Source organism: Natator depressus, chromosome 4 (assembly GCF_965152275.1).
Source record: "Natator depressus isolate rNatDep1 chromosome 4, rNatDep2.hap1, whole genome shotgun sequence".
Lineage (NCBI taxonomy): Eukaryota > Metazoa > Chordata > Testudines > Cheloniidae > Natator > Natator depressus.
Genome location: NC_134237.1, coordinates 64397351 through 64424884, shown reverse-complemented (window position 1 = coordinate 64424884; position 27534 = coordinate 64397351). Strand labels below are relative to the sequence as shown.

Here is a 27534-nt window from a genome sequence, read left to right as displayed (position 1 = left end):
AGCTAGGCTAGTTTGAGTGCAGTTAACTCTAGTGTGCTAACTCCAGCTAGCTGTCATGTGAAGACATAACCGGTGAGTGGTACTTATTCATGTGAGTAATCTCATTGTAGTAAGTGGGGATACTATTGTGAATATCTGTTACTTGACCTGAAAAGGGGTTGCAGAATTGAGCCATTAGTGTGCATCCAGAGGGTTTGTACTGAAGCAGTTAGCCCATGCCTCAACCCTTCTAGTTAACCAGGTCTGTCTATCCACGCTGGGAAGTAAACTCCCAGCTGCAGTGTAGACTTGCCTTCGGTGACTGGAAAAAATCCTCCCCTCTGAGAAATATGCAGGTGTGAGTTAGCAACAACTGTGCAGCATTTTTGAAAATGTGTTCTTTTTTATCTTTTTGTAGAAGTATTTCATGACAAAGTGTGTCATGGTTTTTATTTTGAAAATGCGCCAGGGCCAGATTCTGGCACCCTTACTCAGGGTGAATAGTATCACAGCGTGTGAGTAGTTCCACTAATGCCCGTGAGGCTATTCAAGGAGTAAGGTACAACTCAATAGAAGTAAGGCTGTCAGAGTATAGAGAAAACCCTCAAAATTGGTTTTAGACAGCACTGAAAATGTGGATGCCACTTTTGGCTGGAAATTGGACAGAGGGCTGGCTCCTTCATGAGATTTCTAAATGTAATGAATCTGGTCAGGTCAGATATGTCACAAGATTCGCCTTTTGCAGTATTTCAGTGCTTCCTGGCCTAGCCAAAGTAATGATATAGAGAAGGGCAAAAATGAAAGAAAAAGAAAAATAATCAACATTTTCCAACTCCTAACAAAATTCGCTTCTGGTTAATTTCAAGTTTGGATGAAGATTCAGGTCAGTTCTTATCATATTGAAGCGGCCTCTATGCTTTCTAATATCCAGAATGCAGTCTCACGTAATACTGTGCGGCTTTATTTTGTGTACAACTTTCCATACATATGTTATCCCCAGATACTTTAAAATGTTAAATAATTGATAAAAACAGAGGGAGGATATAATTTTCCATATGTTTTCATTTTAATATTTAATACAAATTTGTAAATAATGGCAATCTAGTTCTCTAATATGAAAGAAGAATCCCAAGACACAAAGCCTAGTTCTGGATCTTTCCCAAAGTTTGGAGTGGGATCAAATCCTAGGGTCCAGTTTTATCCTTAACTCTAAAACAAAATTTAAATAATCCTCTATTTCCCGACACTAGATTCAGTTGTACTTAAAGTTGCTTTGATGGATCTAATTTTTAGTGTATTTTTAGTCATTTAGGTCTAAATTTCCAAAAGTGATTAGTGATTGTAGGTGCTTCAACTTTTGCCCAAGTTGGGACACCTCAAAAGGGTCTGATTTTTTTCAGGGGCAGATGCACAGAACTCTTGAAAATCAGGCCCTTTTAAGAGGTCTCAGGTTGAACTCCCAAATATTGAGGCACCTGAAATCACTTGTCACTTCTGAAATGTATTTGTGTTTTTAACTTCTTTACTGCTCTAAGATAGTTCTTGGGCTTTGGTAGGAGCTTTGATTGAACATCCATTGAAATGGATATAATATAAGGATGCATGGGAGATCCTGCAGCTTTCAAAGTACAGATGTATACTTATTTCTATATTAGCAACTTGTACTTTATATAAAGTGTAAATTAAAGGCCAATCTTGGGCTCTTAATCTCCCCTCTCTATTTTTATAAAAGTGCAGTCTTATCCACTTAATCCCAAGGACTTCCCACCCTTTCATAGGAGAGGGTCCCCCAAGTGCTGAGAGTTACTATGTGGTCAGCAACGAGCAACATCTGAATTAGCAGGCTGCCTAAACGCAAGGCTGCCCTAAGTTTTGCTAAGTTATTGGGAGCGGGAAGGAGAGGAACACTCAGACCTCTGATAAGGAACCTGGTAGCAGAAAGAGCAAGAAAAGCACCCAAAATATGCACAGCTAGTGGGGATGGTATGAAAGCTCTCTTGAAGGGATGTGTGGGGAGCACTCTTGCAAACAGACAATCTAAAGGAAAATGCTTTTGTGAAACAATAAGAGGCAGATAAAGGGAGTGATCCCATGGATCTCAGGCAATGTTCCCTCTAATTTTTGACAGGCCATGTGCGCAAAAAAATTCTTCTGTGCAAATTGTTGTGCTTCTGTGCACATTTTTGTGCGTGTGGTGTTTCGCCGTGTGCGTGGGGTTTAGGATCTGTGCGCACACGCACATGCGCACAGCTTACAGGGAACAGTGATCTCAGGTCTGTCTGAATGCAGGGTAAATAGCTTATTGAGATCCCTTCTGTTCCATGTGCAGAGCTACTTGTTATCCATCCTTCTCTTGGATGATCTGCCACTTTAAGGGACCCTGTGGTGTTAGTCTCCCTCCACAACTCCATTATGTTCAACTTCAAAGGTAGGGCATGGGGCAGTAACTCCTCTAGACAGAGAAGTGTCTGGGGAGTGTGAGAGTGTTGAGTTCCTATCAACAATAATCCAAAGTGCATCTGGGGAAAGAGCACAGATGGGAAGGTAGCAGATAGCTCTGTGCAGAGAGTGTTGTATTTACCCTTATAGGTGATCATCCTGAGCTCTCTTAACCACTTCCGCTCCCCCAAGAGACATACCCACTTTCTCCTTGAAGGAGCACTTCATATCATGGGAACATTTCCTTTTGCAGGACCACTGTCCATGGGAACATGCCTTCTGGACTCTGACAGCTCACTTGTGCTCTGGAGGGTTGTTTAGGGAGGTTCTCTTCTAACTTTAACATTAGATGTCTAGAGATAAATACAATGAGGAGAATGATCTTTTTTCAAGGAAAACATATTTCATGCCTTCTTACTTAATACACTTTATTAAAAATTAAATTATGGATAATCTTAATACATTTTTCCTGTAACCTGTCTATCCTTTACCCCACAAATCAGCAGTAAAAAAAAAATGTAAAGACTGGAACAAAAGAAAAGTGCTCCTTGACAAGCTATATGCCACATCCCTGAGTCCCATTTTGTCCATATGCAATTGTAAAGATTGGATTCTTAAACATGGATTCTGAATTTGAGCAGGCACATTTTGCACTTACAGCAGAGTGGCACTCCTATTACAAAAGGGTATTTGTATATGAAAACCAGAAAATTGTACACCTATCTACCCAAGTCCACATACAATTTCTCATTTGTATGCACAAATATTGATTTTGCATGTACAAACTTGTGCACAAAACACTATTTGAGTGTACTGTTTCAGAAGCATATCTGAAATATAGCCCTGAAATTGTTTCAGACACAGGTTTCCACAGAATCCTACTATAAAATCCTGTACAAACCTGTCAGCTGCTATTCTGCATTCACTTCCAGATGTAGTAATCACTTTGGCTGTTTTTTTTTTTAAGGCAGAATTATCAATTGAAAAGTGTATTAGAGAAATATTGCATATTTGAGAACCGTTTCAGAAAGGTGGATTTTCTTAGACTGATATTTCAAAGGACCCTCATCCCAGCCTCCTTGAGTAGCATTGCATAAACTAGGAGCTATATCTGTCTTTCAGCGTGTGGTGTAGTTGTGCTTTTGACAGTTTGCATTTGTTTAACTTTTATTGCTGTAAGCACATATGAGTGAATTTTCATGTGCATTTGTCCACATTTTGCACATATAAACTGTCATCTGCGTGTGCAGTGGCACTCTGATTGGTGAGCAGGAGTGTACACATGAAAAAGAGGTTGGGTTATGCAAATTCGACTCTCTATTTTTCTAACTCAATTATACCAAATTATAAATAAATTCAATTAATATAGCATCCCATACGCTAGAAGCTATTTCTCTTTCAGCTTGAATTGAGCTGAAAATTTACCCCATTATGTTCTATGGAAGCCATGTTATTTTGTGTTAAATCAGCAATACAAGACACCAGAATGTCAATGATTGTAAACAGCATAAGTAACAACAGCTAAAGTCTATAGAAGAGGGCATATCAGCACTCAAGCAGGTATCTAATCTGGAACTGACATCCAGATCCAAGCAGCAAGTACAATTGAGATATTCCTGTTCTCTGTGAAATGGTCGATAGTACTACTACACCTTTGGAGTAGTTTGGCATGGCTCAAAAGCATGAACTCAGGAACGAAAGCAGTTTAATTAGGATGAACTGAGAAAACTGCCTGAGTGTAATCTGAAAGTACTGTAGCAAAACTGAAATTGTTGTTCACATGGCGTGTTCTCCCTCTGTTTTCAGCAAATGGCAGTGAGGTTCACATTAGCAATGTGCGCTATGAAGATACAGGAGCGTATACTTGTATTGCAAAGAATGAAGCAGGAGTGGATGAAGACATTTCTTCTCTCTTTGTGGAAGATTCTGCTCGGAAGACCCGTATGTATTGGGAAGAAAGTCTATTTCTTATGTTAGCCCTCAGCCATGTGTTAAGAAAATTGATATTGGAAACCACTGTGAAATATTAAAGTTTGTATGTCTAGAGCAGTGGTTCCCAAACTTGTTCCGCCGCTTGTGCAGGGAAAGCCCCTGCCAGGCTGGGCCAGTTTGTTTACCTGCTGCGTCCGCAGGTTCGGCCGATGGCAGCTCCCACTGGCCACGGTTGCTGCTCCAGGCCAATGGAGCTCCTGGAAGCGGCGGCCAGTACGTCCCTTGGCCCATGCCGCTTCCCACAGTCCCCATTGGCCTGGAGCAGCGAACCGCAGCCACAGGGAGCTGCGATTGGCCAAACCTGCGAACGCAGCAGGTAAACAAACCGGCCCGGCCAGGGGCTTTCCCTGCACAAGCAGTGGAACAAGTTTGGGAACCACTGATCTAGTTAGTAAAGTCTAGTAGATAACAGACTCCAGTGAGTCCAAAGAATTGTAGTCTGTCCCTGCAATCTTGTGCTCTTGTAATTCTCCCTGCATACCCCAAACCTCCCCTAAGCACCTGTTAGCCTGGGGAAATAAGAAACAGCAGTGATGCTAGTCCTATGCCAGCACAGGATTCTACAATGCCAGGAAAATCCTTAGCTGTTATCTTAAGGCAGCTTTAACGGCCCTTTGCAGAACTAGAGCGATACAGAGGAATTGTAGATGCTGAGGATCTTACAATTGGTCTTTATATCAACTGAATAAGAGACACCTCCAAAGAATCCCCACCTGGTTTTACACTAAGCCTCGTTCATGGCGGACCAACTCTGCAAGTTTTATTTAATACCATGCAGATTCCCATTCACTGCAAGTACATCCAGTATAGTTTAATAATGAGTGTCGTATTAATTCAAGGAATCCCTAGTAACCTGGGTGATTATTCAACAATCATAGGTATTATAGATGATATATATATATATATAATATTACTGTATTACAGTAAGGTTGTCTGACAGTTCTCATTATAAGACCCTATTCTCAGTTGCATATAATTTTACCAAACTTTAAGCATTTGGGCTGAAATTATGCATGAGGGATATCTACCTTGGGCTTTGTGGAGGTTTTGTTTTTGCTGGTTTTGGTTTTTAAACTTCAACCAAAAAGGTTCATCCATTTCTGAGAATGAGGCTCTCAGGAAAAATACTTCTATGCACATATTAAAAATTTCTGGTCACCTTTGCTATGAGATGCTTTGGAGTAAGGACCTGACATTTGGCAGGAGCTGGTTTTTATGTCAAAGATGTGTCTTTTGCTTTCCCCAGGAAAATTCACCCGAGTTTTGCTAAGTTATAAGCCTTTGAAAAAATTCAGTTAGAATATGTTCTGTCAAGACTTGCTAGGGCTTAACAGCCAGTATCTCTGAAGAGTCTGTCTGCACTGTGCATGGTCCAGAAAGTGAAGTTGCTACTCTTGTCCATGCTATGCTATGTCCTGGTACCTAAACTGAGGCAGGAAAGCCTGTTTCTCCTGTGCTCAACCTGCTGGGACCATGCATTGTAGAGGAGGAAGCTCTATGAATCGAATGCAGAGTGGACAGAGCCAGATGGGAGTTGTGAGTAAATAGATTGGGATAAGATGGGTGTGGGGGAAGAGACTGAGGTTGGAGTCTATTCCCACTAGAGAACATTCCCCTCCAGAATCTGGAATGGAACCCAAGACTCCTAAGTCTGACTATTTCACTTCTGTCAACAAATATCTGTTAAACTCACTGACAAAATGTCTGATCCCGATAGTAGCACGTCCACCCTTCAGGAGTGCCCCCTTGTCTCTGGTCACCATATTTCGTGGAGTCCCCCTATTGGGCTCTCCCTTGTATTTGCAATGTTCTTTCTCAGCCTGCATCTTCTCCTGGCTCCCCCTTGGGGTATTGTATGTGGTGGCCCTCCAGCCAAATCACATAAAAGTTTAAGCCCCTTACAGGTCTAAATGAAAATCCAAATAAATCTTATAACTAATAGCCATTCCACGCCTTTCAGACATCACTTGTTCATTCTGCTCAAGGGCTTCCCCTGCGGGAGTCTAACCTGGTCTTGTAGTGTTCTTTCTCTGTTGCTTTCTGTCTGTTAAACCCTAAGCTAAGACTTTTCTTCATCAGAGAGTCCAGTCACCTCTGTTGTCTCTTTCCAACTGAGCTCCATCAGTCTACTTATAAGGCCTAGCTCTGTGTCCTCTGGCCAGAAGGCAATCAGTTAATTACCATCTAGGTGTGGAACATGGGTTCTTTCCTTTGCCTTGCAGGTGCAGGGGGTAAACTCCATCAAAATCTCCCTCTAATACTTGTCCACTTAGAGGATGACAACCAAATATTTCTATCAGTTGCTCCTTTACCTCAAGTGGCAAAAGTCTGTGTGGTGGATCTAAATGTTCCAACCCTGCTGATGACACAATGGGTGTCATTTTCATAGAATCATGGAAGATTAGGGTTGGAAGCGACCTCAGGAGGTCATCTAGTCCAACCCCCTGCTCAAAGCAGGACCAACCCCAACTAAATCATCCCAGCCAGGGCTTCGTCAAGCCTGACCTTAAAAACATCTAAGGATGGAGATTCCACCACCTCCCTAGGTAACCCATTCCAGTGCTTCACCACCCTCCTAGTGAAATAGTTTTTCCTAATATCCAACCTAGATCTCCCCCACTGCAACTTAAGACCATTGCTCCTTGTTCTGTCATCTGCCACCACTGAAAACAGCCGAGTTCCATCCTCTTTGGAACTCCACTTCAGGTAGTTGAAGGCTGCTATCAAATCCCCCCTCACTTTTCTCTTCTTCAGACTAAACAAGCCTAGTTCTCTCAGCCTCTCCTCATAAGTCATGTGCCCCAGCCCCCTGATCGTTTTTGTTGCCCTCCTCAACAATTGACTCTGTCCAATTTGTCAACAGCCTTTCTGTAATGGGGGGCCCAAAACTGGATGCAGTACTCCAGATGTGACCTCACCAGTGCCAAATAGAGGGGAATAATCACTTCCCGCGATCTGCTGGCAATGCTCCTACTTTTGCCTCCCAATATGCCATTAGCCTTCTTGGCAACAAGGGCGCACTGCTGACTCATATCCAGCTTCTCATCTAGTCTAATCCCCAGGTCCTTTTCTGCAGAATGGCTGCTTAGCCAGTCGGTCCCCAGCCTGTAGCGGTGCATGGGATTCTTCCATCCTAAGTGCAGGACTCTGCACATGTCCTTGTTGAACCTCATCAGATTTCTTTTGGCCCAATCCTCCAATTTGTCTGGACCCTATGCCATGTGATAGATTTTCTATTTTTGCGGGTTTTTTTTTTTTAATCTAGGAAGTTGTACACAAAGAACTACATTGAAATAACATTATTAAGATTGCAAAGTCAAGCACTTAGAAGTTAGGAAATGCAAAGGGATAACCTTAATTCTGGTAACCTTAGCCCAACCCCCTTTTGCACATGCATGTTGATGCAGGTTTTAATTACATTAACACATACTATTTTTTTCACAGAATCCCTGCCTCATTCAGTGTACAGGATGGTGCTAAAGGCATGCAGCCTTCAATATATTATTGTATCTTCATGATTCAGTGTGTGGCCCCAGGTTTTATTTACTGCAGACTATTCATATCCTGTTCTGAAGACTGAATTAGTAATTTCGTCAGGGGTGTCATCACTATGGTATCTGAGTGCATCACAAACATTAATTGATTTATTTTCAAAACACCCTTGTGTGATGAGGGGGGATATTAAAATAAATTCTTCATGATGCTAAGAATGTACCAAAGGGTGTGAAGGACAATTTAAAGCTCACTTGAACATCCATGATCACAAAGAAATCCTGCATATTAGTTTTGCTGTTGTAGGATTACAAAACGGATACCGTAAACTTTAATTTTTATCAAGGCTGTCATCTTCAGTTTGAGTAACTGTTAGATTTTCCAGGATCAGGAGGTCACGTTTTAAAGTGATATATGTGTTTTAAGTAAAGTTTGGTGCCTTTCAACTTTAATGTTCAATATATATCCTTTTTAGGATTTTTTAAACTTAATGTATAGTATTTTTCTATTTTTGATATCTTTATTGCAAACAAAATTAGTATTATTAATATTATTATTTATTATTTTATGCTTAACAACCATGTATATTTGTCTTAATTTATAAAACTGAGAACTAAAGTTAGTCAGAGAAAAATCACTTTAAGTTGTGATATTTATGAGGTCTAAACTCAGAAAAGATTCCCTTTACAAATTCAAAATACTGTTTTCATGAATTATAAAATGATGCCAAGACTTTATAGCAGCTAACTTTATAAGACTTACAATGCAGTCAGGTTCAGTAGCAATATGTTGGGAGCAGTTAGTGTAGACATTTGGGTTTAACTGAAATTTGTAACAGGAGAAAAACAGACTATAAACCTAAATGTTTCTAAGAGGATCCATCTAAGTAAAACAGACTGCTGTATGTTGGGGACAGGGAGTATTATTGTCCTATTGTTCAGAGATTCTTAAGATGTTTTTTTCTAAAAATCTGTGACTGTATAGGTATGGTTTCAGAGTAGCAGCCGTGCTAGTCTGTATTCGCAAAAAGAAAAGGAGTACTTGTGGCACCTTAGAGACTAACAAACTTCAAAAACAGACTCCAAGGAGAGACTGCTGAATTGGAATTAATTTGCAAACTGGATACAATTAACTTAGGCTTGAATAGAGACTGGGAGTGGATGGGTCATTACACAAAGTAAAACTATTTCCCCATGTTTATTTCCCCACCCCCACCCCCACTGTTCCTCAGACGTTCTTGTCAACTGCTGGAAATGACCCACCTTGATTATCCCTACAAAAGGTTTTCTTCTCTCCCGTCCCACCCACCCCCCCGCTCTCCTGCTGGTAATAGCTCATCTTAAGTGATCACTCTCCTTACAGTGTGTATGGTAACACCCATTGTTTCATGTTCTCTATGTGTATAAATCTCCCCACTGTATTTTCCACTCAATGCATCCGATGAAGTGAGCTTTAGCTCACAAAAGCTTATGCTCAAATAAATTTGTTAGTCTCTAAGGTGCCACAAGTACTCCTTTTCTTTTTGTATAGGTATGGACATTATTGTCCTCAGCTTCTTATACCTCATTACACTTTGAGTGAGTATTTCAAACGTGGGTTCAACAGGCGCTTCCAGAAGATGCACGTCCACTCAAAACCTATATTTCCATGTCCAAATCAGACATATGGGCATATAAATGGAAATGGGTAGTTACTGTCAGCATCCAGTTGTTGTTTTTACATGCACAAATGTTAGCCTGCCTGCACAAGTACTGATCTTTTGTAGACACCAGGGTGCACACTTTTTTTGGCTATCATTTCTGTTGTATTCTTATTGAAAAAGATGCACCTTTACAGAATATTTATTTAATTTATATTTGAAGTTAGAGGAGGAGGGCTTTGTCACTAACTTCAGTCTGCTTTTATTCAGACCCCTCCAAGCACTGCATTTTAGAAAAAAATTGCTTTACCCTTTTAACAGGGATGAGACTGACACAGCCAGAACCGTCTGGTTAGTTATTTGTTACTTAAATACAACATTTTTTTTTCAACTATAATCTAATTCCTGCTGCTGAGGCTACAGGTTCTGATCCAAGAATGTCCTCTGGTGAGTGGTGCAAATGTGATTTCATATGATCTCACATAAGCTGTAGCTCTTATATATTACATTCATTATAAATGATTCCACTTTTATTCTCCATTAAGGCAATAAAGTGGACATGTTTATATTCTTAATCTAGGCTTTTTTTTTCTTTCTTACTGAAGCACAGAAACCTCCCTGTTGGAAATGTTATAGTGGAATTCTGCATCAGGAGGGAAGCAACATAGCTCCTCTCCAGCTTGTCAGCTTGCCTGAACTCCCCTGCTTTCTGAGAACAGTATGTCAGAATATTGGGGAATTCAGAATGCTGATTGGCTGTTGAGGAGGTAATGATTTATAATGAGCATTCCCAGTGTCTATCTGGAGTATAAAGAGTTTATAATTGCATTGCATCGCACTTAATAGTACTAACATAATGATCCACTCAACAAACAAAAGTACACCAAGTGTAAATATTTCACTTCTGGAATGACTGGTGCCTTTCTGCACTGATTCCATCTACTGTTTTTGTATGCGTGTAAAACATTTTGGCAATGAATATAGAATCAGTGTTCCATAATAGATTACATTTGGCCATTTATCTCTGGGATCTCATTTTCAGTCCAACAAAAATGAGTTGCTTAATTTGTGTATTAAAGAGTACACACAGTGCTGTGAACATAAACATAAATGCTATCTTCTCACCAGAGCCTTAGAATTATCTCGTGTAAAGAATAAATTCCTTCTTGGATCCACAAAAGGTCTTGGAAAGAACAAGGTCTTGCAGAATATGATAATAAGGCTTACATTTTCCTGTGCTTCTGCCCTAATGTCATCACTTAGGTTTCATTAGCAAAAATTAGACTCTGAAATTTGCTTTTTTGAAGCCACTGACTGTAAACAAAAATCAGAGCATTTCCTTTATTGTTATATTTTAAATTTGGGATTAGATTGCTGAGATTTAATAGTTTATGGTGTGGTGTGTTAGAGATGAATGCCCTGTGGTTTATAACAGAAAGAGAAATAGAGTGATGGATAGGACCTGTAGTGGATTGTGTGGTGCCTGATGCTAGAAGCAAGAATAAAAGGAAATAAATAGTATGAGGTATGGTTTAGGTAGATCAGTAAGGACGTTATTTATTTTAAAGTTTCTAGCAGGTAGCACAGATATTTGATACATTCCCATTCCTAGGAGACGTCACTACACCTAGATGGTAATGATTCATCATCAAAATGGAAATTCAAGATTAAAGTAGATGAAAAACATTGTGAAAGAGCTTTGTCACCCAGAGCTGTTAAATTTATGCCTACATTAAACAATGAGCTGGTGTTCTGTTACATATAGGTAAGATTTTAATAAATTATGGCAATCTCAAGAAAAGTCCAGCCTCTGGTTAGCCCTTGAGCATTATGTAGTATATATTTTTAAAAGAAAACAAAACAAACTTTTAAAAATACGTTTTCATGTTAGGATTGTCCCAGAAGCACAATACTTGAATATGCAAGAGCATTTTCTTTCAAACAACGTACTTTCAGGGGATTACTATGTCAACATACAAACTCCCTTTTGAATTTAAACTTGATATATTTTACATCTGAGCCCAAGAATTGATACCTTTTTCTTGCCAGATCTGAAAAAAAATGCCATAAGAATTTTTCTAGTTACATACTATTCCGCAAAACATTTATATTATATGCAGAAAGAAAAGGAGTACTTGTGGCACCTTAGAGACTAACCAATTTATTTGAGCATAAGCTTTCGTGAGCTACAGCTCACTTCATCGGATGAAGTGAGCTGTAGCTCACGAAAGCTTATGCTCAAATAAATTGGTTAGTCTCTAAGGTGCCACAAGTACTCCTTTTCTTTTTGCGAATACAGACTAACACAGCTGTTACTCTGAAACCTGTCATTATATACAGAAGTTGCCTGATGCTTTCCAACATTAGACCCTATTTTCACTTGCTGAGCCTTAACCATTCAGGCTGAAACGTTCCATGGTGGTTGTCTGTCTTAGAATGCGTTTTTTGTTCGTTTAAGTTTCAACTAATAGATTCAGCCATTTCTGAGAAAAAGGTTAGGGGAAAATACATTATTTTTGATTATGTTTAAAAAAATAGTTTTATTGAGAAGCTTTAGCATATCCACATTGTGGAACAAGGACTGGAATTGGGGGGGAGGGGTGACACTGGGATGTGCCTTTTGCCATCCCAGTTAAAATCTGCCCAAATTTGGCCACATTATAAACCTCCAAATAATCCCAGTTTATACACGATCAGTAGAGATTTATTAAAGTTTGGCAGCTAAGTTCTCTTCAAATTTTGTCTCTACTGGGCATGCTCCATCCTTAGGGCTGCAGGAACTGAGCAGGACTTTCCCGTAATTGCTTTCTTGGCTGTTGGAGGCCACTGTGGAACTGGTACAGAAACTGAAAGCATAGAGTCTTTCCTTCCTGTACTCAGTGCTCCCCTGCAGGCACCTAGGCTGTATGGCAGAGAAGGAGAAAGTAATTGATTGGAATGCAGAGGGAAGAGGAATCCAGGGACAGGGAGAGAGGGTTGCTAGAACCAGGGACTAAAGAGTGTGGGGAAGCAAAGGAGGCAAGGATAGCAGGTGTGCAGGTGTGTGGATAGGAGCGGAGAGTGTGGTTCTGGAGTTATATAGGCATAGAGCTAGAGGATGGCAGGAACTGTGGGATTATTAGATGGATATAAGTCAGGAGAGGATAAGAACAGAGGAGCAGCCTGGGGTTTTTTTAAATTTTAAATTTTAATTTTTTTTTTAATTAAGAAATTCTATATAAAAATGTTAGAAATAGCTTGCAAAGCCAAGCACTCAAAAGTTAGGAAATGCTAAGATTAAGTTTACCTGTGTAAACTTAATTCGTCCATCTTTTATGTATGCATAATGATACATGCTATAATGACATGATTATATACTATTTTTTCCAGAGGATCCCTGCCTCATTCAGTGTAAAGGATGGACAGTGCTCCACAAATGAATCAGGATTGTGTAGCGAAGGAGGCTGTTGTTTGTAGAACACCTGCCTGATTTGTAGCAGATGTTGAAAGATGTGTGGTGGCAGAGAACTGGAAAAGATAAAGGATGGTCTAATGGTTAAGGCAGTTGTATTCTGTCCTGAAGAAATGGATTCTGTCCCTGTCTCTGCCACGGAGTTCCTTTGTGATGCTGGGGAAATCTCTTAAACCAAACTGCACCGTTGGCCAGTAATATTGTGTTCCTCATTTTCTGGATACCCAGGTGAGAAACCTCAGGACAGATTTGCAGAGGTGTTGAGCAATCACAACTGCAACTGAAGGCAGTGGGAGCTGTGCACTGAACATATACTGTACTATATAATGCTAAGTACTCTAAAATATCAGGTCGTAGGTGACTCAAGTTGAGCTCACAAAATTAGTGGACACTTCTCACAGTTTTGTCCTTAATCTCTCTGTGCCTGAGTTCCCCATTTGCAAATTGGATTTAATACTGACTGCCACTTAATCTCACAAGACATTTGAAAGTTAAATTCATTAATGTTTGTGAAGCACTCAGATACTATGATGAAAACACCATAGAAACATCCATGAGGAAATTAATAATTTTTATTCAGCTCAGGGATTGGATGGTGTATGTTAAATAAGGCCTAGGGACATACATTGAATATGGAGAAGAAAATAAATATTGAATAGCTGCTGATTCACTGCATGAGGCTGGGTTTGTGTGGAAAAAATAGTATATGGCCATGAAATTAAAGATTGTATCATAGTGCATACACACAAGGAGATCACATTAAGATTGCATGGGTAATCTTAATTCTGGCATTTCCTAACTTTTGAGTGCTTGAGTTTGCAACCTCTTATTGATGTTTTAATATAGTTTTGTTAATGTATGTCTATATCAGTGGTTCCCAAACTTGTTCCGCCACTTGTGTAGGGAAAGCCACTGGTGGGCCGGACCGGTTTGTTTACCTGCCATGTCCGCAGGTTCGTCCGATCGCGGCTCCCAGTGGCCGCAGTTCGCTGCTCCAGGCCAATGGGAGCTGCTGGAAGTGGCGCAGGCCGAGGGACATACTGGCTGCCGCTTCCAGCAGCTCCTGTTGGCCTGGAGCAGCGAACCGCAGCCACTGGGAGCCACGATAGGCCGAATCTGCGGATGCAGTAAGTAAACAAACTGGCTCAGCCCGGCAGGGGCTTTCCCTGCACAAGCAGCGGAACAAGTTTGGAAACGACTGGTCTATATAATCTATATGTATTGTTAGCATACATATGGGAGTTAATTGGTGCATGCAGTTCTGTATATGAACGCATTGCATCCTGCTTTGTAGATTTTGACCTTAAACTAGTGGCCCAACCCATTTTGGAAGGAAAATGCCTCTTTAAACGTTAAAATAAAATACTTTACAATTAAAGCAAATTTTTATACACCAAAAATTGGTAAAATTTCTAGCACATATATTCAGTGTTCTTGTCTAACAGTAATCATATTTAAATGTAGACCACTAGCTATATTGTAATTCGTTATTTATTCTGTGGACTAAAAAATAGCACGTGAGGGTGTAGACTTCACTCTGCAAACAAATTCCTGACACCAGTTTTATTTTAATACAGGAACTACAGCAGGATGCACTCTGACAAGCTTTTAACCATGCAATGATACCAATGAATACATTTTTTCCTTACATCTGAAGCAGTCCATTTTGGTTTCCTCACAATTTAGAGAGCCAAAACCATTTGAATCATACTTTGTAAATGACATCCAAATGGTCTTGTGGTTAGTGCTCTGTGTGGATTGTGTTTTAGTTCAGCAGAAGACAGGAGCAATAGTGGAAGCAAAGCAAAACCATTCTAAAGCCTATGAAGTCAAAAGGAGTCTTTCTATTCATTTCAGTAGAATTTGGGTCATATGAACATAAGAACAGCCATATTGGGTCAGACCAAAGGTTCATCTAGCCCATTATCCTGTCTTCTGACTGTCTAATGCCAGGTGCTTCAGGGGGAATGCACAGTACAGGTAATCCTCAAGTGATCCATCCCCTGTCATAAGCTCCTTAGTGGTGAATTAAGCAGGCTTTGTGAAAGTTTTGTAACGAAACTGGAAAATGCCTATGGTTACCATTAACTTTTCAGCAAACTTCAAGTAAGATTTTTGACCAGGACCCATTCCCAGCAGGTATTGATCTCCCAAAATATCAGATGTCTCCTTGGATTAGGATGGGAAGCTTGAGCACCATTTAGCCCATCACCTGTAGTGTCTTTTGGATACTTATTGTGATAGGAAGATCAGGGCTAGTTTCATCAGTTTCACAATAAAAGCAATGAATCTTATTTTGTTTGGCATCTCAAATTCAAATGAACTCAATACTCAGAGTGAAACTGTAACCACTTAGAGTTCAAGGCTAGAAGGGACCATTTGATCAAGTCTGACCTCCTGTATATCACAGGCAATCAAATTTCACACAGTCATGGCCGTTCAAGCCCAGTACCTTGTGGTTAGCTAAAGCATATCCTCCAGAAAGGCATCAAGTCTTCGTCTGAAGACATCAAGAGATGGAGAATCCACCACTGTCCTTAGTAGTTTATTCCAATGGTTAACCACACTGACTATTAAAAAAAAATTGTGCCTAATTGCTAATTTAAATTTCTTTGGATTTACATTCCATCCATTGGTTCTTGTTATGCCTTTCTATGCTAGATTAAGGAGACTTTTAGCTCAGGTGTTTTCTCCCCTTGGAGGTATTTATACACTGTAATCAAGTCACCTTGTCTCTATGATAAGATGCGTGGATTGAGTTCTGTAAGTCTTTCGCTATCTGGCATTTTCCCTAGCTCTCAAATGATTTTTGTGGTCCGTTTTTGTACCTTCTCCAGTTTTTCAACATCCTTTCTAAAATGTGGACACCAAAAGTGTACACAGTATTTTGGGATCAGTCTCTTCAATACAGTATACAGAGATAAAATCACTTCCTTATCCTACTCTCACTGCTCCCTTGTTTACATTACTCAGGATTGCATTAGCCCGTTTTGCTACAGCATCCCACTGGGGGCTGATGTTGAGTTGCTTGCCTGTTATGACCTGGTCCAGAATCATTGCTTTCCAGGTTAAAGTCCCCTGTTCTGTAAGCATGGCCTGCAGCCCTTGTTCCTAGATGTATCATTTTGCATTTGACTATATTAGAACATATTTTCTTTAAATGGGCCCAGTTTAACAAGCAATCAAGATTGTGCAATATGAATGCCTTGTTTTTATTATTATTTATCACTCTGCCAATCTTTATGGAACACCCCTAGAAATACCCCCATTTGATGATGATTCCTCATTGACAACTACTTTACTACTTTTTGAGATCTATCTGTTATCCAGTTCTTATTCCATTTAAAGTGTGCCTTTTGATATATTGTAGAGTGCTAATATTTTAATCGGAATGCTGTGCAATACTAAGTCAATGTATTACAACTTTGTAGTACCTTTATCAGCCAAACTTGCAATCTCCTCAGAGAATGAAATCAGATTTCTTCGATAAAACCTATTTGCTTTAAACCTATGTTGACTGGCATGAATTATAGTCCTATCCTTTCATTCTTTATCAATTCAATCTCTTATCAGTTTTTGCATTATTTTGGTTGGGATTATGTCAGGCTGACTGGTGTATTGTTACTTAGGTCATCTCTCTTGCTCTTTTTGAATATTGGCACAATAATAGCACTTTTCCAGTTTTCTGGAATGTCAGTGGTGTTTCAAAATTTAAAAATTAATATGAATGAGCCATAGATTTTCTCAGCCAATACTTTTGGGACTCTTCGATGCAAATTATCCATGTGATAAGTGTATATCATCCTACTTCTTTCCAAATAAAGACTAGAAATATTTATTGAACAATATTAACATTGAAACGTGCTATAAAGTTTTCCAACATCCATTCAAACCAAACCTGACAGGTTTTAAGTAGCTCTTAAAAGGGAATATTTTTCCTTCTCTACTTACAGCTTTTCCACATGATTTAGCATTTGGATTAATTATCTTTGTACGGCACCATCTGGCCATATTTTCTTTCTCCTCACATACATGCACATATTTGCTTGAATCATAGAAATATAGAGTCCGTGCCTGCCACACTGAGGCAGGACCAAGTATACCTAGACCATCATTTACAGGTGTTTGTCTACCCTTTTCTTACAAACCTCCAGTGATGGTGATCCCACAACCTCCTTTGGTAACCTATTCCAGTACTTTACTATCCTATAGTTAGAACCTTTTTCCTAATAGCTAACCTAAATGTCCCTTGAAGCAGATTAATCCAATTACTTCTTGTCCTAACTTCAGTGGACATGGAGAATAACTGATCACTGATCTCTCTTTATGACAGCCCTTGCCATATTTGAAGAATATTATTAGGTTCCCCCTTGGTCTTCTTTTCTCAAGACTTAAATATGTCCTTTAAAAAAATACTTTCCCTCACACGTCATGTTTTCTAAACCTCTTATCATTTTTGTTGCTCTCCTCTGACTCTCTCCAGTATGTCCACATTTTTTTAAAAGCATGCACTAATAACTGGACATAATATTCCAGCTGAGGTGTCACCAATGCTGAGTGGAACAGTTACTTCCCATGTCTTACATGTGACAATTTTGTTAATATAATACAGAATTATGTTTGCCTTTTTTGCTTCTGCATCACATTATTGTCTCATATCTGATAGGTTGTTGTGATGTGGCCTTTGTTGTTATGGAGTGGAGGAGAATAAAATGGCATGGAATGAATTTCAAGCAGCTAGAAATAATTCCTTCGGTTTAAAACACTGGTATCAAGTGTAGTTAAAGCTATATCTTCTCCTAAGAGGAACAGTTAATCTTGCTGTTTTCTGAACATGATTCTTATTCCAGTAGTCCATCATCTCCAGCAACAGCTGATAAGACAGCTGTTTCTTTTCGTAGTTTGCCGTACATGCAGCTGAATTTCAAGAAGCTCTCAACTCTCTCATTAAAGTCATTGATATGAGCAGCTTCTCCCTCCATCATAATGAATGTATCATTGATTAGATTATGTGAGTGTGAGTCTGCAGCAGGCCCTGTGCTGACTCAGTTCACTATACATGTTCTTACTATCAGAATTACAGTCTGGTCAACTGGGTGCTGAAAGCCACCAGGCAAAGGGTGCAGGTTCTCTGGCTGAGGTACTGGCATTCATTAAATATTAATGAATGTGAGTAAATTTGAGTTGACAGCATCTAGGTGACAATGCAGAGGATGACCATTTTAGTTAGGTTTTTATTTACTGTATCAAAATGAAACATTGAGGAGGCAGAAGTGATTTTGTCTGTCTGCGGGCTATTTTAGTTTCATTAACCTAAAGTTAAGTTACAAATCCTTCCAAGTAGTAACAGTGCTGGTAATATATATCTCAAGCTTTAGTTTAGTAAAAGTAACATCAACCAAGATGTATTTGAATAAATAGCTAAGGAGCAAGCCTGAATTTTGCATTCTGAGAGAAGAAATGCAAAGTTGGGAGGCACAGTGAAACCTGTCTTAAGTGGAAACTCAAATCAGGTTGGAAAAATAAAGGAAAGTTACAGAAGTAGAGTAGTATTAATTACATGTTTAGGAGTGTGGAATAGATTAGATAGGGAGGGGAAAAGATAACCTGACAGTATACTACAGAAAGAGCTTTAAAAGAATGAGCATTAAAGAGGGAAGAAAGTGTATGCCAAAGGGACACTTTCAATACTAATTGTCATGTATTTAAAAAAAAAAAAAACTTTTTTACCTAGCCTACTAATAATTACTAACAATATTTTAAACAAAAATCCTTTAATTTTTTTCTGTTTAATTTTTGCTATTCACTCAGTTTTGACAATGCAACTAGATAAATTTCACTTGCTTATGGTTAGTTTCATTGTTGGGTCATTGCACATTCGCTGAATATTACAATATTGGGCTTGCAGATAATGAAAATATGTGTTCTTTTAAAATCAACTGGTTCAGTTGATTTTTGTTTATTTTTAAATCATGGCAACACTTCTATTGTTTTCAAACTTTCTAGAATGTTGTTTTACAAAACAAATGTCGGATCTAAATTGAACAGTGTCTCTTAAATTGTTTTTTTAAAACTAATTTACTGCCTAGATCTAAATTTTCATGTAAGAGATGTACCCGATAATCTAGTGAGATAGAAATTTGTCACATAATGTCATTATGGTATTTCTGGAGCAGTTTAAGAATATTTGATGACTTTTTAAAAATTTTATCAAGCAGGTTTGATGCTTTAACATCAATTACAGCTTCCCATGTACTCACTTTAGCCACTGTGACGCTGTCACATTCCATGAAGCGACTTTTTCTATACAATCCTTTCGTCTGTTCACCCAGATGAAGCTGAAAATTATCTGCCTCGTGCACTCTCTGTCTTGGGGCTGTATTTAAAAAATAATATGCCTTTTCCATGCCGTTAAATAGATCTATGTCTAATACAATGCCTTTTTGGAGGTAATGTCATAGTCTTATCACCTAACAAGAGGTTATGTGATCTGAATACTACTGACTTGACAGGTTTATGGCCATCATAAGCAACCGGGCATCTCTGCTGCCTAGAATTTGGAATAAGACTAAAAGCTTTTTGACTATGTTTTATTGCCTAAATTTTCCCTGCAAGGCTTTATGCACCTTTAATGGAATCTCCCTGTCGACTCTCATACTCAGTGACACCTATTTACCTAATTTCTTTGGAGATAATTATGCTGGCATTTCATTTTATGGCTAGGTATTCAAAGCTTAAATAAGGTTAAACTTTCAGATTATTTTCATGTACATTGTATTGTGTTAGGGTGCTCTGACAAAAGAATTCAGGTTGGATCACTACCAGAACTTACAGAAAATAAATAAGAGCGCAGTGTACAGGTCACGAACATTTATGATGAACTCCAGAACTATCTTACCCCTGAAAAGTCAGTTCCACTGAAAGGTGTCAATATTTAATCTCTTACAGCAAAATTATTTGTGTCATAATATGCACCGCTATCACTGAAATGTCATCTTTGCTATGCTTTGTTACACTATCTCAAGATATAATTATGAAAAATTAAAATCAAACAACCTTCTGCTCTGAGCAATATAATCAGAGGAAGTAATATGGCAGTTGTGACATTTTAACTGATAAATAAAAGCTTAATAATTAGTCAGGACAATAAATGTTAGATAATTGGTTTTAATATACCCCAAGATGAAATCAAAGCACGTCTCACATGAAGGGAGAGCAGGCTCATTTTTTTTCTCTTAAATCTGAGATGATGCTAATAGAACAAAAGAGTCAGGCTTACTTTGTCAGATATACTCGATCACATGAATACCAATTGAAATAAGTCATGGTTCTTTTTGAAAAAGTGCATTGTTTTATTCCCATACCAAGAATTATTAATGACACAACATTGTTCCTATCACTTAGGAGTATCGTGTTTATGTTTTAGAAGTACCAGAAAAAATTATATCATTAGGGATTGTGACAAAGTTCCTAGTCTACCTTGGTGAGTCTTGCGCTTATTGGCGGATTTGCTCGCCTTGGAGCTTCACAGCCGCCCTTAGTTTGGCCATTTTCGTGAACCCACAGTCCAGGTCAACTCCTCCTGTGTCTGACCAGTAGTTGGGAGGATTTGGGGGGAACCCAGGCCCGCCCTCTACTCCGGGTTCCAGCCCAGGGCCCTGTGGAATGCAGCTGTCTAGAGTGCCTCCTGGAACAGCTGTACGACAGCTACAACTCCCTGGGCTACTTCCCCATGGCCTCCTCCCAACACCTTCTTTATCCTCACCACAGGACCTTCCTCCTGGTGTCCGATAATGCTTGTACACCTCAGTCCTCCAACAGTCCACATTCTCACTCTCAGCTCCTAGTGCCTCTTGCTCCCAGCTCCTCACACGCATGCCACAAACTGAAGTGAGCTCCTTTTTAAAAGAAGTCCTGATTAGCCTGCCTTAATTGATTCTAGCAGCTACTTGATTGGCTGTAGGTGTTCTAATCAGCCTGTCTGTCTTAATTGTCTCCAGAAGGTTCCTGATTGTTCTGGAGCCTTCCCTGTTGGAGGACGGACCGTCCCGAGCTTGCTCCCCAGCTATCTGCTTTCTTTTCTTTCCTAAAGCCCCCTGGCCCGGATTTTTCTTACTCTTGGACCCTGCCTTAGTCCCCCCCCGGACCGGGCTGGACGCTTTGCTGATTTAGTTTGATTTTCTGCTGTTTTTTTTGCTTTTTCCTTGGATTGTTGACAAGTTGCCATCTTGCAGTCAGCACTACCCCGCCTCGCCTGCTTTTGGGCGCAGCTATTTGTCTCAGCTGAACCCCTGGAGGAGGGGGGGGAAGATTGCCGATTTTGCTGTTTGGAGGGGGAGTGAAAGCCCCCAGACCCAGCCGCTTTGCTGGCAGCTCGGACTATCTTTACAACATTCTTAGCATGCCGGAAGCCTTGGAACACAGCCAACACGGCCGGAGAAGAAGTTCTCCGTGGCACGTGGGCACCAATGATACTGCCAAGAATGACCTTGAGCGGATCACTGCGGACTACGTGGCTCTGGGAAGAAGGATAAAGGAGTTGGAGGCGCAAGTGGTCTTCTCGTCCATCCTCCCCGTGGAAGGAAAAGGCCTGGGTAGGGACCGTCGAATCGTGGAAGTCAATGAATGGCTACGCAGGTGGTGTCGGAGAGAAGGCTTTGGATTCTTTGACCATGGGATGGTGTTCCATGAAGGAGGAGTGCTGGGCAGAGACGGGCTCCATCTTACGAAGAGAGGGAAGAGCATCTTTGCCAGCAGGCTGGCTAACCTAGTGAGGAGGGCTTTAAACTAGGTTCACCGGGGGAAGGAGACCAAAGCCCTGAGGTAAGTGGGAAAGCGGGATACCGGGAGGAAGCACAGGCAGGAATGTCTGTGAGGGGAGGGCTCCTGCCTCATACTGGGAATGAGGGGCGATCAACAGGTTATCTCAAGTGCTTATATACAAATGCACAAAGCCTTGGAAACAAGCAGGGAGAACTGGAGGTCCTGGTGATGTCAAGGAACTATGACGTGATTGGAATAACAGAGACTTGGTGGGATAACTCACATGACTGGAGTACAGTCATGGATGGTTATAAACTGTTCAGGAAGGACAGGCAGGGCAGAAAAGGTGGGGGAGTAGCACTGTATGTAAGGGAGCAGTATGACTGCTCAGAGCTCCGGTACGAAACTGTGGTAAAACCTGAGTGTCTCTGGATTAAGTTTAGAAGTGTGTGCAACAAGAGTGATGTAGTGGTGGGAGTCTGCTATAGACCACCGGACCAGGGGGATGAGGTGGATGAGGCTTTCTTCCGGCAACTCACGGAAGCTACTAGATCGCATGCCCTGATTCTCATGGGTGACTTTAATTTTCCTGATATCTGCTGGGAGAGCAATACAGCGGTGCATAGACAATCCAGGAAGTTTTTGGAAAGCGTAGGGGACAATTTTCTGGCGCAAGTGCTAGGGGAGCCAACTAGGGGGGGCGCTTTTCTTGACCTGCTGCTCACAAACCGGGTAGAATTAGTGGGGGAAGCAAAAGTGGATGGGAATCTGGGAGGCAGTGACCATGAGTTGGTTGAGTTCAGGATCCTGACGCAGGGAAGAAAGGTAAGCAGCAGGATACGGACCCTGGACTTCAGGAAAGCAGACTTCGACTCCCTCAGGGAACGGATGGGTAGGATCCCCTGGGGGACTATCATGAAGGGGAAGGGAGTCCAGGAGAGCTGGCTGTATTTCAAGGAATCCCTGTTGAGGTTACAGGGACAAACCATCCCGATGAGTCGAAAGAATAGTAAACATGGCAAGCGACCAGCTTGGCTTAATGGTGAAATCCTAGCGGATCTTAAACATAAAAAAGAAGCTTACAAGAAGTGGAAGGTTGGACATATGACCAGGGAAGAGTATAAAAATATTGCTCGGGCATGTAGGAAAGATATCAGGAGGGCCAAATCGCACCTGGAGCTGCAGCTAGCAAGAGATGTCAAGAGTAACAAGAAGGGTTTCTTCAGGTATGTTGGCAACAAGAAGAAAGCCAAGGAAAGTGTGGGCCCCTTACTGAATGAGGGAGGCAACCTAGTGACAGAGGATGTGGAAAAAGCTAATGTACTCAATGCTTTTTTTGCCTCTGTTTTCACTAACAAGGTCAGCTCCCAGACTGCTGCGCTGGGCATCACAGAATGGGGAAGAGATGGCCAGCCCTCTGTGGAGATAGAGGTGGTTAGGGACTATTTAGAAAAGCTGGACGTGCACAAGTCCATGGGGCCGGACGAGTTACATCCGAGAGTGCTGAAGGAATTGGCGGCTGTGATTGCAGAGCCCTTGGCCATTATCTTTGAAAACTCGTGGCGAACGGGGGAAGTCCCGGATGACTGGAAAAAGGCTAATGTAGTGCCAATCTTTAAAAAAGGGAAGAAGGAGGATCCTGGGAACTACAGGCCAGTCAGCCTCACCTCAGTCCCTGGAAAAATCATGGAGCAGGTCCTCAAAGAATCAATCCTGAAGCACTTACATGAGAGGAAAGTGATCAGGAACAGTCAGCATGGATTCACCAAGGGAAGGTCATGCCTGACTAATCTAATCGCCTTTTATGATGAGATTACTGGTTCTGTGGATGAAGGGAAAGCAGTGGATGTATTGTTTCTTGACTTTAGCAAAGCTTTTGACACGGTCTCCCACAGTATTCTTGTCAGCAAGTTAAGGAAGTATGGGCTAGATGAATGCACTATAAGGTGGGTAGAAAGCTGGCTAGATTGTCGGGCTCAACGGGTAGTGATCAATGGCTCCATGTCTAGTTGGCAGCCGGTGTCAAGTGGAGTGCCCCAGGGGTCGGTCCTGGGGCCGGTTTTGTTCAATATCTTCATAAATGATCTGGAGGATGGTGTGGATTGCACTCTCAGCAAATTTGCAGATGATACTAAACTGGGAGGAGTGGTAGATACGCTGGAGGGGAGGGATAGGATACAGAAGGACCTAGACAAATTGGAGGATTGGGCCAAAAGAAATCTGATGAGGTTCAATAAGGATAAGTGCAGGGTCCTGCACTTAGGATGGAAGAATCCAATGCACCGCTACAGACTAGGGACCGAATGGCTAGGCAGCAGTTCTGCGGAAAAGGACCTAGGGGTGACAGTGGACGAGAAGCTGGATATGAGTCAACAGTGTGCCCTTGTTGCCAAGAAGGCCAATGGCATTTTGGGATGTATAAGTAGGGGCATAGCGAGCAGATCGAGGGACGTGATCGTTCCCCTCTATTCGACACTGGTGAGGCCTCATCTGGAGTACTGTGTCCAGTTTTGGGCCCCACACTACAAGAAGGATGTGGATAAATTGGAGAGAGTCCAGCGAAGGGCAACAAAAATGATTAGGGGTCTAGAGCACATGACTTATGAGGAGAGGCTGAGGGAGCTGGGATTGTTTAGTCTGCAGAAGAGAAGAATGAGGGGGGATTTGATAGCTGCTTTCAACTACCTGAAAGGGGGTTCCAAAGAGGATGGCTCTAGACTGTTCTCAATGGTAGCAGATGACAGAACGAGGAGTAATGGTCTCAAGTTGCAATGGGGGAGGTTTAGATTGGATATTAGGAAAAACTTTTTCACTAAGAGGGTGGTGAAACACTGGAATGCGTTACCTAGGGAGGTGGTAGAATCTCCTTCCTTAGAGGTTTTTAAGGACAGGCTTGACAAAGCCCTGGCTGGGATGATTTAACTGGGAATTGGTCCTGCTTCGAGCAGGGGGTTGGACTAGATGACCTTCTGGGGTCCCTTCCAACCCTGATATTCTATGATTCTATGATTCTATGATTTCAGAAGACAGGAGACATAATTTAAAAAGCTATGAATCATCGTGAACGGGTCGTAAGACTGAGGTTTTTTTCGAATTCTACTCTCGTGGGGGGGAGTTTGACTGTGTTTTAATTGCATTTGTGGCGGCACAGGGGGTGTGGCAATAAGCTGCCCCCCTGATCCATCGGTCCCCGCTCCACCCCCCCCACCATTACTACAACTGTCACGACCCCCCCGCCGCTTCGTCCCTGCTGGCAATTTGCCATCTGCCTTCGGATCCAGCTGTTTGCTTTGAACTTTGCCTTTCGGACCGGACATAACAGCTGACCAAACGAGACTCTTTGGACAAACGTGCGTGGGTTTACACCGCCCCCCCCGGATTGCTTAGCTTATAGCTTGCCCCTATTATTGGATTTCCCCCCCCCCTTGTTCACCCCATTTGGTATTCCTCTCCCCTCCTGTAGCTTAGTAGGGAGGAGTGGTTATTTTGTTTCCCCCCTCCCCCTTTTTCCTTCCGGTGTCTCTCCGTCCCTCCCTGCTTACAATGGCGGGGAATGAGGAAGGCGAGGCCCCTTTCAAAAATTTAGCTGTTTCTCCCCCACCCCCCCGCCCAACCCCCAATCTTGCCCCCCCCACCACGATTGCCAAAAAACCTGCCACCGCCCCTGCTGGGGCACCGGCAGCAGGAGGCACCGGAGTGATTACTGCTGCTGCTATGCCCCCTCCCACCTCAGGTTCTAGGAACCCTCTGCCAGCTGGCCGCAAAAGCCAGGACGGGCAGAAAAGAAAGGGCCCCGCCAAAACATCTGGGCCCTCCATGGCAGGGGCGGCCCCCACAGCCGTGGCCTCGTCATCGACCGCGGCGCCCCTCCCCGCAATTCCCTCCACCAGCGCTACATATGTCCCCCCCCGGCCCCCAGGACGTATGCCCGGGCGGTGGCAGGCTCCCCACTGCCTGCCGCCTCGTCATCTCGCCCACCCACTGCCTCCGCTACAATCACCAGCAGTCGGGGCCCTTTTTCCGCCCTGACCAGGAAGCACGGTGTCCGTTGCCTCCTGGTGCCCGCCTCGCCCCACGTGGAGACATACGTGCAGGCGTTGGCGAAGGTGGTAGGACCCACGGCTATTATGGCGGCCTCCAAGATGTATGGGAAGGTCGTTTTTTTCTTAGCTACGGAGGCTGCCGCCCAAGAGGCGGTGGAGAGGGGCCTGGTGGTAGGGGGGGTGTTTGTCCCCCTAGAGCCGCTAGAAGACCTGGGTGTTCGCCTCGTCCTTACCTCCGTTCCCCCCTTTTTACCCAATGCTGCCCTGTTACCCGCTCTCTCCACCCTGGGGAAGCTTACCTCTGTCATCAGCCCTCTCCCGTTGGGCTGCAGGGACCCCACCCTCCGTCACGTCCTTTCTTTCCGCCGGCAAGTGCAGCTTTTACCGCCGGCGGGGGTGCGTGACGGGGAGGCGCTCGAGGGGTCCTTCTTAGTCCCCTACCAGGGAGCCCGCTATCGGGTCTTCTACTCCACCGGAGAGGCCCGGTGCTACCTCTGCCGCTCGGCCAGGCATGTCCGCAGAGACTGCCCTTTGGCCCGGAGGGGAGGGGCACCTGAGACCCCCGAGACCCGGCAGGATATCGGCCCCGTTGTTGCCGACGCCCCTGGCTGCCCAGCACCTGAAACCAACCCTCCTCCTACTCAATCCACTGCTGCTCCCGCCCGGGCCCAGGAGACTCCTTCCCTACTACGCCCGGGCGAGCAAGGGAGTCCCACCCTTGCTACTACCACCTCAGTAGAGCCTATGGAGGAGGGTGCGACAAAGATATTATCGGGCATAGGAGAGGGCCCACCCCAAGGAGAACCCCCCTTCCTCATGCTGCCTCACCGCTGCCCCCCCGAACCCCTGAACCATCACCTCCGCCCCCTGACACGACCCCTGCTAACCAGCCCCCGGACGACGCTATGGAGGACTGGAACTTAGTCCAGGGGAAACGGAGCAAGCGGAAGGCTCGAGCTCCGCTGCATCCATCCGACGCGGAAGCCCCCCGGAAGACCAGGAAGGGACGCACTGACATCGAGCCCTCCGCTACGACCACGAGTGAGGTCCATCCGCTGGTGTCGGGAGGAGAAGACAGACTGGCTTTGGAGGGCAGAACTCCCCCTCCACGGGAGACCCTCCCCTCCGAGACCCCTGAGGACGCCCTTTCTGCTCGGATACCATCCGAACCCCCCGCGAACCCCGAGGCGACCGCTGAGGCGGGCCCTAGAGGAGAGGCCCCCGGGGTGGCAGGCGTTGGCCTCTCCTCCGTGTACGCGGAGATTGAGGCCCTAGATTTGACCCCGGTCACCCAGGGAGAGGATGATCTACTCCCGGCTGGCCTCGGACTGGGCAACCTCACCCTAGCCCCTTTTTCCCCATACTCCCTCCCCCTGATTGCCTTCCCGGGTGAGCACCCTGCAGAAGGTGGTCCACCACCAGATGCCACGGCCGCCAAGACCAACGTGGGGCCAGCGCCTAGCATTACTGGGAGCCCCCTCCCTTACCCCTTAACCCTCGACTCTGCTCAGCAGGCACCTTCCTTCAGTTGCTTGCCTCCTGAATCTCAGAGCCTTACCTCTGCCCCTGCCCCCTCCCCTAGCCCTACCCAGTTTATCCCCTCCTGCGATGCTCCTGCCGCCCCTGGGGTCGTTTCTTTTCCGCCTTCTGCAGATTCCCCCCAAGGAGCAGTCTTTGCACTCTCTAGTCGCAACCCATTAGGAGTTGCAATTTTTCCCCCGCCATTCCCTTCCACC

The 27534-nt window shown here is 43.0% G+C and overlaps 1 protein-coding gene across 2 annotated transcripts in view; it reads left to right on the top strand.

The window, feature by feature from the left end:
* The window catches only part of FSTL5 (follistatin like 5), a 546388-nt gene that overhangs the window by 448316 nt on the left and 70538 nt on the right, over positions 1–27534 (top strand). For both annotated transcript variants that reach the window (XM_074951085.1, XM_074951084.1), the window contains exon 10: positions 4225–4359. In XM_074951085.1, coding sequence (XP_074807186.1) covers positions 4225–4359 — 135 coding nt within the window. The remainder of the gene's footprint in view (positions 1–4224; positions 4360–27534) is intronic.